The sequence below is a fragment of the Hordeum vulgare genome, chromosome 2H, assembly GCF_904849725.1.
Source record: "Hordeum vulgare subsp. vulgare chromosome 2H, MorexV3_pseudomolecules_assembly, whole genome shotgun sequence".
NCBI lineage: Eukaryota > Viridiplantae > Streptophyta > Magnoliopsida > Poales > Poaceae > Hordeum > Hordeum vulgare.
The window spans coordinates 622,471,432-622,483,708 of NC_058519.1; the positions used below are offsets into that span (position 1 = coordinate 622,471,432).

At 47.0% G+C, this 12,277-nt stretch overlaps 1 protein-coding gene across 1 annotated transcript; it reads left to right on the forward strand.

Moving 5' to 3' along the window:
* Positions 1-1,407: 1,407 nt before the first annotated feature.
* On the forward strand, positions 1,408-4,292 carry LOC123427975 (organic cation/carnitine transporter 4-like). Its single transcript, XM_045112122.1, has 3 exons — positions 1,408-1,846; positions 2,933-3,755; positions 3,835-4,292. Exons 1-3 carry the CDS (start codon positions 1,471-1,473, stop codon positions 4,184-4,186), a joined length of 1,551 nt encoding a protein of 516 aa, XP_044968057.1. The 5' UTR covers positions 1,408-1,470; the 3' UTR covers positions 4,187-4,292.
* The last annotated feature ends 7,985 nt before the right edge of the window (positions 4,293-12,277 follow it).

The window sequence follows — 12,277 nt, forward strand, 5'->3', positions numbered from 1 at the left end:
CGGTGAATAGGCCGGTAACTTGTGATTTGTAAGTGGTGTCGGTTAAATATTTGTGTTCATGCAACTTTGTAAAAAACTATTTGCATGTTTGCTTGATACGCTAAGCATTTGAAATTTAAAGGAATTCAAAGTGTTTGAATGGATAAACAATTTTATTTTATAAAGACTTGGATACGTCAACATTGAGTTCTTCAAATGAATGTGGAGGGCTCCATGTGCATTGTGACGGGTGATGATATGATAACTTTGCTAGAGTTGTTCTTATGATTGAATATCCAACGGCTTACTCAACTTTTATTAATGACATTGGTAAAACATAACCATAATTTGGATCTTCTGCAATCCCCAGCCCCAAGAATCCATTGTTGAGGGACGGTTATGTCGCTCCTGCATCCCCTTCATTCATTTTTCATCTTACAGCTTGGTCATTCTGCTCACGCATCTTAGATCCGGGAGACTTGCTTCCTAAATACACTACGCACAATGGGACCAAATTTACTGTTTTGACCTTTTTCGTAATGTTTAGCCAGATCTAACCACGGTGGGGGAAAAAATTAGATTTAATCCTTTTGCTAACGCCGTACCCTTTGACGATAAGGTATGACAGTCTACAGCCGAGGTCCCTCGCGGTAGGAAAAGGGAAAAAATTGGATTTAATCCTTTTGCTACCGCCGTACCCTTTGACGATAAGGTATGACAGTCTACCGCCGAGGTCCCTCGCGGTAGGAAAATGGCCTACCGGCGTAGGGGCTGGCGGTAGCGTGTATAATCCTACCGCCAAAGGATCTGCGGTAGGCACGCACTCGCACTGTTTCTGCAATTTATAATTTTTTTGCCATAGACGTGTAACCCTACTGTCAGGGGCCTTGATGTAAGTCGGCTGTAGATTGTTATACCCTATCGTCAAAGGGTCCAGGGGTAGCAAAAGGATCAGATTCAGAAAAAAAACCTCAGCTTAACGTTATGAAAAGGATCAAAACAGTAAATTTTGCCGCACAGTGGATCTGACAACTGCCATGGCAGCGGGCTCTAATGCCGGACCACGTTGCAGCAGATGGTAGATCTGGATGAGAGAGAACTTAACTGATTCTTCGATCTAGTTTCAGGAACAATGGTTGAACAAGATGTTCCTGCCTTAGGCATGGTTCCCGATATAGTTCGTGTCCTGCCAAAACGCCACTGGCGTCGTGATGCCTACAACTTGTTTATTTACACTGTACTTGCAGCGAGTCAAATCTGTGAAGTTGATTACTTGCCAAACGGATGAATATTTCGCTTCTTGTCTAATCCGCAAGATACACGCGATGAGGGCGACCGCGCCACAGTGGACTGTTGTGTGGGGCAGTTGCCTCGCTCCGCCTACTCGGCTACAAAACCAGCACGCGGCCCAGCTCACGACGAGCCCCAAGGAAGGGAAGTGAACCAGAGTACAACCAAATACCACGGTCGCTCCGCGACGTACGCGCGGCCATGTCGACGACCACCGAGGCGCTCCTCGCCGGCTCGGGCAGCGGCGGCGGCGGCGAGCGCTTGAGCATCGACGACGCGCTGGCGCTACACGCGGGGGAGTTCGGGCTGTGGCAGCTGTGGCACTTCCTGCTGGTGACGGCGGCGTGGACGCTGGAGGCGATGCACACCATGGTGATGATCTTCGCGGACCGCGAGCCGGCCATGTGGTGCCCCGCGGGGGACGGGCGGTGCGGCGACCGCTGCGCCGGCGCCGCGGCCGGGTGGGAGTGGGAGCAGGGGAGCGGCTCGTCGACGGTGGCCGAGTGGGGCCTCGTCTGCGACGAGCGCTACAAGGTCGGCCTCGTCCAGGCCTTGTTCTTCGCCGGCTCCATGATCGGTGAGTACGTCAGTGCTCCGCGCCCGTCGGTCAGCTTTGAGCGATTCCGCCGTCCCGACGGTTCGTCCATGCTATCTTAGCCGTCTTGATAGCGATCCGTGATTACTCTCTAGCCGCTTACATCACAAGCGTTGTACACCTCTTGTGGTTGTGGACTTGCTAGCCATGCATTTTGTAGCTATATTTTAGGGAGTTCAGCCCTTGTTGCACTCTCTCTGCATATTTTTCTACTACTGAACTGCAGCGGAATCTGTCAGCCCATAACGTAGTATAAGCAGGTAATGTTAACTGTCATCTAGAGTAGTAGTGTCGGCATTAGATTATTTTAGATTACTAGCAAGTTGGTGTTCCCAGTTACGGCATCATTAACTACTCATAGTCTGCTCATTGGGTTATAGGCCCTGTTTGGATCCATGGGCTAGAGTTAGTTTGAGCTAGTTTGGGTTCAACTAGCCCGGCTAGTATCCAAACATAAGGGTTAGATTGGAGCTAGTTGCATCTAACCCATCTAAAAAAATTATCCCATCCAAGAGGTGCTAATTGGAGCTAGTTTTCATGGGGTTCATTAAAAAATATTTTTTCTCTCTCTCTCCCACCAGCCAAGAGATGCTAATTGGAGCTAGTTCTCATGGGATCCTTTAAAAATCATTTTTCTCTTTTCATAAAGTGCATCTATTGTCAATCTAACTGTTCCATCCAAACACCTATTTGGCTAGAGTTAATTTAGGGTTAGACATGAGCTAGAAACTAACTCTAACCACTAGCTAAGCTAGAGTATCCAAACAGGGCCATACTATGAACACCAAGTTAGGTGACATGGCAGTGGATGGCATTTGAGTCTACATGTTAGTTGGCCCACATGTTAAGACTAACAAAGCATGTCACCTACTTTGAGTTAGAGAGGATCCCAGTCGCTCTATCTGCATGGGCTCTGACTCTTGTTCTCTAAGATTTGGCCTAACTAGGAAATTGCTGGACTATGTTATCAAATGGATTACAACACAAAACCTGGTTCAACCCAGCAGTTTTTAATTGTTGTCCTTGTTGTTTCATGTAGTTGTTCAATATATTGTTTGCGTGTTGCAGGTGCTGGAGTTTTTGGGCACCTATCGGACTCGTTTCTGGGTCGGAAAGGAACCCTACATGTGGTGTGCTTCCTCAATGCCATCTTCGGCCTCCTCACCGCGCTCTCCCCCAATTATTGGGTCTACATGGCCTTGCGCCTCCTCACAGGATTTAGCGCAGGAAGTGTTTGCCTTTGCGCCTTCGTCCTCGCCACGGAGCCCATAGGGCCCTCCTATCGTGGGGTTACCGGCATGTCTACTTGCTATTTCTTCTCCGGAGGCATCGCAGCCCTTGCCGGCATAGCCGCAATGTGCCAATCATCCTGGCGTCTACTCTATGCCGTCACCTCCATGCCCTCCCTTGTTTTCGCCCTCGTTGTCATGCCGTTCGTATCTGAGTCCCCGCGTTGGTACCTCGTGCGGCGGCGCACCGACGACGCGATGCGGGTTCTACGAAACATTGCATCTACTAATGGCAGAAGCATCCCAGATGGTGTGACGCTCAAGCTCGATGATGAAGACGACATCAACAAGAAGGTCGAGGAGTCATCGTCGATCTTGGACGTGTTCCGATCACGGGCAACGCGGGGCAGGCTCGTGCTCTCGGTGTTCATCAGCTTCCTTTGCTCAGCGGTGTACTTCGGGCTTAGCCTCAACGTGGTCAACCTAAAGCTTAACCTTTACATCAGCGTGGTTGCTAACTGTCTCGCTGAGATGCCCGGGTTCCTTCTTACTACCGTGCTCCTCCAACGTGTTGGCCGGAAGCCACTCGCCATTGGCTCGATGATTCTCAGCGGCGTTTTCTGCACATCTGCCGGTCTTATTGCCGGTGTCGGTGCCTTGAGGTAATTGAACCCTTCTTGATTTCGCAAGTGCATTACAGGTGATGTTTGCCTTAACCACACACAATTGCGGGTCCTGTAGGGTGGTGAGAATGGCATGCGGGATGGTAGGGATCTTCGGAATGGCGGCTACATACAACCTGTTGATCGTATACACGGCAGAGTTGTTCCCAACAACTGTACGTACCGCGGCGATGGGATGTACAGCACAGGCGTCACAGATGGGTGCCATACTCGCGCCCTTGGTGGTGGTTCTCGGGGAGCAAGTGCCATTCGCGGTGTTCGGTGCGTTTGGAATCGTTGGTGGGCTGCTTGTGTTCTGCCTCCCAGAGACTATGAACAAGCCCTTGTATGACACCATGTTCGGGCTGGAGAAAGGGGAGAGGGCACCTAAAAGTGGAGAAGAAGTTATATCAGGGAACTTTGAAATTTGACTAGTTTTTGTAATTATCTTGACTGAAAGATGTTACCATGGAAATGTTGCACACAAGAGAGTGTTGTATTCATGGTCATGAGAGGTCACGGAAGTTTTACTACAAACAACATGTGCCTTCAATTTGGCTATGTTCTTACAAATGGTCACACACGACACAACGTTCTTAGGCCCTCTTTGAAACCATCCAGATTATATAATCCAGTTTTTATAATCTATTATGTCTTTAAACTGGACAGCTTATGGTGTAGATTATAAAAACTAAATGACTAGATTATTAAATTATGGTTCCAAACAGGGCCTTAAATTATGAAAAAGGTACACATGTTTTTTTTTTGTTGCGGGAAAAGGGTACACATGCATATGTACGTATTGTCTTACAACACACTTAGTTTCATAATGATCTTGGGGCAAGATGGCATTCTTTACTTGATTTTCCAGCACATTGCAATACAATCAAATTGGTTGTAAATGAGCTTTTTTTTATCTCTGTCAAGAATTCAAGATTTAAGGTTAACGACCCCACAAAAAAAGATTTAAGGTTAACAGTAATTCATAAAGATATTGAAAGTGGCAACTTCTTACGGGACAAAAGTCAATGCCGAAATATTGTATTGTGGTACGACAAGGATCCCTAATAAAACAAGTGACAAGCAAACAAGACACAAGAAGTGTTTAATATGTTAGCCAACCCTTAGCACTAATTAGTATGGCGCAGATTAATACTAATAATCGTGTTATTTTCTACCAACGGTATAGAAAACCATTAGTAGTCCCGATAGGATGGAGCGGGTGACTGGAAGTATCCGAAGGGATCGCACACGAAGCATTTGCCTAGGCTCGGCCCCTCATCATAGAGGTAATACCCTACTCTATTTTGGATTTGATTGATGTATAGGGTCGCCACATATGAGGGGATTAAATGAAGATTATGTGTATGCTATCGAGACAAAGGTTGAGATTGTAGATCCTCATGCAATCCATATCCTCTTCTTATAAAGTAGGGCCCGACCTAGGGTTTCACGGTTTTCTAACCGACCTAGGATTTGTCTTGGACAAGGAGTCTCTAACTTTTCTTCAATACTGAGAGTCCTTCTGAAAAACACCTTTTATACGCCGAGGAACATGGGCCAAAATTTGACCTATTGGGCCCTGAGGTCGGCCTGGAGGGCTTGCTTCCCGGCAGTCAAGCCATCACCAGTATTATGTCTTATCACCAGTATTATGTCTCACCAGTAGCCCCCTACCCCGTCTGGAGTTTTGACCATGCCAATGTTTAAAACCATACCGCGCGTCCTCCCTGGATGGCCTAGGAGAATTATGACGGGCTCCCTCTTTATCTTGTACTCGCTCGTAAAGAAACATGAGAGTGTTTAGATCACTACTTTAGTGATCTAAATGCTCGAGGGAGTAGTGTTACTCTTTCATGACCCTTTCCTTGCCGCCAGCCTCATGACATCGACGTCGACATAGACGAGAAGGAGGTAGAGGAGGAGGATGTGGTGGAGGAGGTGGAGGAGGAAGAAACGATGGAGCCGGAGTCGACGAGGAGCTAGGAAAGAAAGAAGAATTAACGGGTGGCCAATGGGAAGCCGACCGAGCCCCGCGTCAAGTGAATGACGAAGGAGGACGAGTGCCTCGCCGAAGCATGGAAGACTCTCATCATGGACCTGATCACTGGTGCGGACGAGAACAGCGAAACGTACTGGAGGAGGATCAAGACGACGTTTGACGAGCGCAAGTTGGTCGACCCCGAGTTCACCGGCATACACATGGAGCACCACGATTAGGCCATTTTCAACCATTGGGCGAGCATTCAACAAGTGTGCAACAAGTGGCATGGGATCCAGGAAGAGGTCATGGCTCGCCTGGAGAGCGGCGCCAACGTCGAACGACAAGTATGTCCATGGCTCGCCCGGTTCGTGATCTTTTGTTGTTTTTGCTGACGCCTGTTCTTTGTCTATGCAGATGGTTCGAATGTTCGAGATGTTCCGTCGAGACAGCAGCACCGACGCCGACTTCAAGTTCCTTCCTGTGTTCACCAGAATCGAGTCGTGCGAGAAATGGGCGGAGGTCTGTCTCGCTCTCGCAAGGCCAAGGACGGCGTCTACAACCCGGACACGCCTGCCTCAGGGGCGGCAGAAGGGCGGCCTGATGTCACAAAAAACGTGAAGAAGGCGAGGGACTCAGCGCCCGCTTCCGAACGAATGCATGCGTCGATTGAACAATGCATCGCCGACGCTAAGAGTCACTCTGCCATGAGAGAGGATAAGTCCGAGACGAGGTGATCGGCGTTGATGACGAAGCAGGACGCTAAGCTCGACCTTTTCAGGACCAACGTGGTTGCAAAGAAGCGCAACGCCGACCTGACATTCCTAATGGGAGGAGGTGACACGGCGACGATGGACCCGCAGGTGAAGGCGTCGTACTTGCCGGAGCGAAACCTCATCTTGAACCTCATCCCGGGACCGACGGAGATCACGTCGACGCCGAATGCGACTACATCGCCAACGCCGACGGCGGCCACACCAACAACGAGCACTACGACCGCGCCGTGTACGCCAACCTCTCCTGCCCCTGTAGGATATGAGGAGGAGTTTTGACGAAAAAGGGTTTTCCCCCGCTTTGTATTACAAAGCAACCAACTGATACATCCAGCTTGCTGGGGCCACAGCACAAGAAAGCCCAAACAAAAAATAAAAGAAAGAAAAGAGAAACAAATGCCGACACCCGTAGATTGACTAGGAGAAGAAGACCGGCAACCGATGCACCCGCCGGAGAACTACCACCGCGTCCCAGCAGTCCGAAGCGTCGCGCACCAAACAACACCTCCAAAAAGGAATGTCGCGATGTCGTCGCTGTTGCCCGGACAAGTCCTAGGGTTTCCCCCGGTACGCGAAGGGTGGTGGAGGAGGGGGCATCCCCGACGCCCTTCGGGAAGGCCGGCGGCGCCCGCAGGCATCACCGCGTCGGTGCCGGGCAAGCCGGCAGGGATTTCTCCCGGTCCACAACCACCACCACCATCCCAGACACTTCGTCGTGCACCACCCACTCAACCGCCCACCAGTCTGTGCCACCACGATTACCGGACCACCCTCGCCGTCTCAATGGAGCTGCCAACACGAGGCCTGGAGGAGAGAAGGAAACCACCATTCGAGAGGAGTTTGCCATTGGAGTTTAATGTGTGCGACTCCCGCCTTTTTGATCGTCAAACTATTGACATGATGATCGCCGATCTGTGATGGCGATCGCCGACCTATAAATGACATGATGGTCGTCGAACATGTGTCCTTTTTATAGCGAGAAAAAACTTTAAATTTTATGCGCGTGTGGGAGTCCAAACCTAGGGGTACAACTATGAACGCGAACCACCTTTAAACTGGAAAAACCGTTGGGTGAAACGCCTTAGCGCCTACGCGGGACACGCTCGGGGCAACCATCGACGAAGTTGTCCAGTTGCATGGTGGTGGATCGCTCACAACTAGGCACCTGATCATTGGTGGCGATGCTATCCATTGGATCTAGCGTCATGCATCATATCCCCCGAATGAAGTCGTTGTCTGTCAAGCGCAAGCAGTGCACAGTACTTCCTCCGTTTCGGTTTATAAATCATTTTAGGTCATGCATCGTGCCTTACTGTTTTGGAATTATTTGATTTTCGAAAGATAACTTCTAAACCGAGACAGAGGAAACCTTGGTGCGATCCTTTGCTATCTTGTACAGGAATGCCGGTGCAAAACCCCTAAATCGCGGCAGAGGTCCACGACGCGGAGGCCCGATGCAAGGCCCGCATTGATGTGGGCCAACCTCTGAGCTCGTCAGAGGTGAAGAAGGGCCACCCCATGGCCATGGCGATCATCATGGAGGAGGCGGAGGAGGAGATGGAGGGACTCACGCAAGCGGGGTGTCGACGTTGTCCGGGTTCAGCCTGCTGCAGATGGAGCAGCACCACAATCGGATGCTAACGAAGGAGCAGGAGGAGTAGGCGCCCGCGCCGGTGGAGTAGGCGTTGGTGTCCGCGTTCAGGCTGTTGTAGGCGAAGCAACGACACAATCTGCTGCTCCCGGAGGAGCACGTACTGGCAGAGGAGAAACTAGAGGAGGAGTGTGCGTCCGTCACTACCGATGTAACCATGATTGTGGCGGACCCAGGTATCGTTGACCTCAACCGGCCACCAACAATGAAGAGGCCGGACCGTCCTCGCAGGGTGCGTCGACCTCACCTCCGACAGGAAGGAGTAGAGTAGGTTTTTTAGTTGTTTTTAGGGAGCTGCTAGGCATCCACCGGTGGATCCGTAGCAAATATCCACCACCCCAATAGCCGTCCGATTACGCGCGCGCAGCCATCCGATCTATCAGTTGGACCGCCTCTTCCGGTCAAATTCAACCTGAAACAATAACCCAGTTGCAGAAACAATCGCTTTGTTGCAAAATAACTTTTGATCCATTAATTCTTAAACAACGGTCGAGTTGCAGAAACAATCGCTTTGTTGCATAACTTTTTCTTCGTCTTTGTGCAGCAAAATACTGTTGCGTAAGAATTTTTTGCAACAAATGTCATGTTGCAGAAAACTTTTGCAACATAGGTCAGCTTGCATAATTTTTTCCTTCATATTTCTGCAACAAAGGTACCATTGCGGAAGAAATTGTTGCAACATAGGTGCTTTTGCAACTGACTTCAAGGGATTCAGATTCAGATCCTGCAACATAGGAGGTGCTGCGATACGCAAACTGCAACAAGCGCACAAATACAAGCTAGGTGAGCCTACATAAGACAAGGGTTGCACGAGCAAGAGGCGTCTGCCCTCAAGGGATGCAGATTCAGATCCTGCAACATAGGACGTGTTGCGGTACGCAATCCGCAACAAGCGTTAAGTTGCAGAATGACAAACTACATAAGCTCAAATAGGACACGTGTCGCACAGACGAGACGATGGACGGCTGTGTGCGATCCGCCGGCAGAAGCACAACGTTTCCCTTGTATTTACGGTTATTTTGCTATGTAAAATTTACAATAATCCTACACCTACGTAATCTTACTTAAGCTTCATAATCTAAATCTCCACCGCCCCTGATTTCCGTGGGGTGAGGCCCGGGCTGTTTTTTCGTTCAATCTAATCATGACAAATCAGTTGTCACATAACTTTACTTAGAATCTGTGTGTAGGTGTTGCAAAACCCTAAAATTTAATCTTGAAATGAATGAAAAATTGGCGTTTGCTTTTATTTAATGACTTCAGTAGGATGGCTTTCATTTGTGCAAACGTGTTGGCGGACATTTGATAATGTTCATTTAGTAATCGGCATTGGAGTTGCCTTATCGGCTTTTGGATGTATATAGACATATTTTAGTGTGTAGGTTTACTTATTTTGCTCCGTATGTGGTCCCCTATTAAAATGTTTAAAAAAACTTATATTTAGGAACGGAGGCAGTACGAGGTTAGTTTTATAGCTTCTTCTATTGTGTTGCCTCAACAGTTTGTATATTGTTAGTTTTTGGCAAACTGTTATGTTGCGGTTGGGAGTTTTTTTTTATGTAACTAGGTCATACCTTGTACGGATATTTCGAGCGTGTTTGCTTGACTGTATTTCCCTCAATTAGGCCGTGCAAAAAGACAGTGGTCTGTTTAATTCTTTGTGTTTATGCTGAGCTTGTATAGCACGAAATTTAAAGCATTGTTGGACCTGTTTCGCGGGAACGCTCAAACTGACAGTTTGCAGCAAGTCAAGAAGATGGGTCTCTTACACGAGAGGACGCTGGAGGGGTGTGATTACGTACACAACATGTACATGCTATCTTCTTCTACCTTCGGTAAACTCCTCCCAATTATATTTTTTCTTCATTCTTCATTCTAATCTACACAACGCTGCTTCGATTCAAGATCAGATCTATACGAAAAATATACACATCAATGTTACAGTTTCATTTTACGATCAGTTCGTACTTCATTGATTGTAAACACTTAATTTTATGTTCACGTTTGAAGTTATTTTAGACGAATTTTGTCAAATTCATCGCACAGGAACGATGGTTTAAATTTTCCTTTGACTAGTAGCCTAATGTCACAGTTCCACACGATATTTTTACTGTAAGTTTTCTAATTCGACGATTAAAGCTTCATCGCTTCAAACAACCAAACAATATAGAAATGTATTAATTAATTTGTTGCTTGTTTTCCCTCGACTAGACTCCACGAGCGAGGCTTCACCGGTAAAACAACCAAACACGCCCCTCATTGATCTACTGTCCACCGCTGCATCCTATTTTGTTGGTTGTTTTAGACTATTACTAGCAAAATAGCCCGTGCGTTGCAACGGAAAAAAAATACCACACGCTTTTAATCTTTTTATAATTATTTTGATTTATTAAAATAATAAGCTAACAAACTAATGTAGTTAGTCCTATCCTATTTTGTTGAAAAATCAACCCGTCCATTGTTAATTCCACCATAATGAGAAATTGAAGCGCGGGTTGAATAACAAAAATTACAGGTTTTTTTTTATATAAAAATGACGTGGTGGGTTTTCCGACGGAAGCAATAGCCGCTTTATTATTAGGTATAGATACACATTGTTCATCACGTTTCTTTCGCCGGAGTGTTATCATAAGTCTTCCTCGTATTAACAAAGTAGAGTTGTTTGTTTCAGATTAGATTTACTGGTACACAACGGGTAAATGCTGAAGCAAAAGAAGAAAAAACACTAATGTAAGAGCATTTCCAAATCCACGTTAAAAATCCGGACGGACGATCCAGTCCTTAACCGATCATGAAAATACGATCTAAATGGGCGTCTTAAACGGACCTCAAATGTTCAGGCTAATTGGCACCTCTCATATTCAATCCAAATATGGATGGATATGGGGCGTCCTGACGCACTAGGGCGCGTCCGTCACGTCGGTCTCAACAAGCCAACCCTACCGTAAATTGCATCAAATTCATCCAATTGACCTAACAAATCCATTTGCTCTCTCCTCTATTTTTCCTCCTTTGTGACGTTCGTCTCACAGCTCTGTCGCCGCTCGTGCTCCGCAGCCGTTTCGAGCGTTTGCGCCGCCGGCATCGGCACATCACTCTTCTCTCCCATTCTCGACGACGGGAACGTCGTCGCCGGCCCGGACGCCACCACGGAAAGTCTGGCAACTCCCGAGCTCCCATATCATTCTATGTGTTCGACCTAGTTTTTGTGATTTTTTTGGGAAGACAATGAATTCCGATGATTCATCGGACGAGGAGTATAGACCGACGGAGCTTGATCAAAAATTCAATATGAGCTCTCGGATTTTTGAATTCGGTTGAAGAAGTGGATATGATTGTGCTCATGAGCATGCAAGAGAAAATAGACAGGCAAGTGAAGCATATTCTTAACTTCAAAGGCTCAATCAAAGAAAGAAGAGTGATAAATCGGGATATCCGAAACACGGCTGTTGTAGAAGGATTACTTTGCTCTGAATCCAATTTTACCGGATCATCCATGGTTTTGTCGTCGTTTTCGCATGCAAAAATTATTTTTTTACGCATTATGAAAAAAATGGAAGCACGCGATGACTATTTCAAACTCCTACGGAATTGTTGCGGCCAACTTTCTTTCGCTGTTAAACAAGACAAAAAATTTCATCCCCGCAAAAAAAAGGCATAACATTTCATAACCTGAAAATATAGCATGAATCTTAGATCACCGGTGAACGTGGACCCTTGCACGGTAAGGACATGTACAATGGTTGATAAGATAGTCTTATCTAAAATCTTGCATGTAATTTAGAGATGACAAAAAAGAGAGTTTACAACGGATCATCTTTTAGCCTTATCTTCTATAATTAGTTATTCCTAAAAACATGATGAGACATATTGTGTTAAGAGATAACCTTTTGTCTCCTCTTAAGTAAGAGAAGGCAAAGCCTTTTTTTTTAAGTTCTTTCTCCTTCACCTCATCATTTATCCTATGTGACATTTTTAAGATAACATCATTATACATGTCCTAATAGAATGTCGTCATTCGTGAGGGGTGCTAGTTTGTTTTGGTTTGCTGCGGGTCTTGGCTGGGTCCAGCGGCTATCTGCTTTAGAAAAACAGCAGTTGATAAACACAGGTGCCT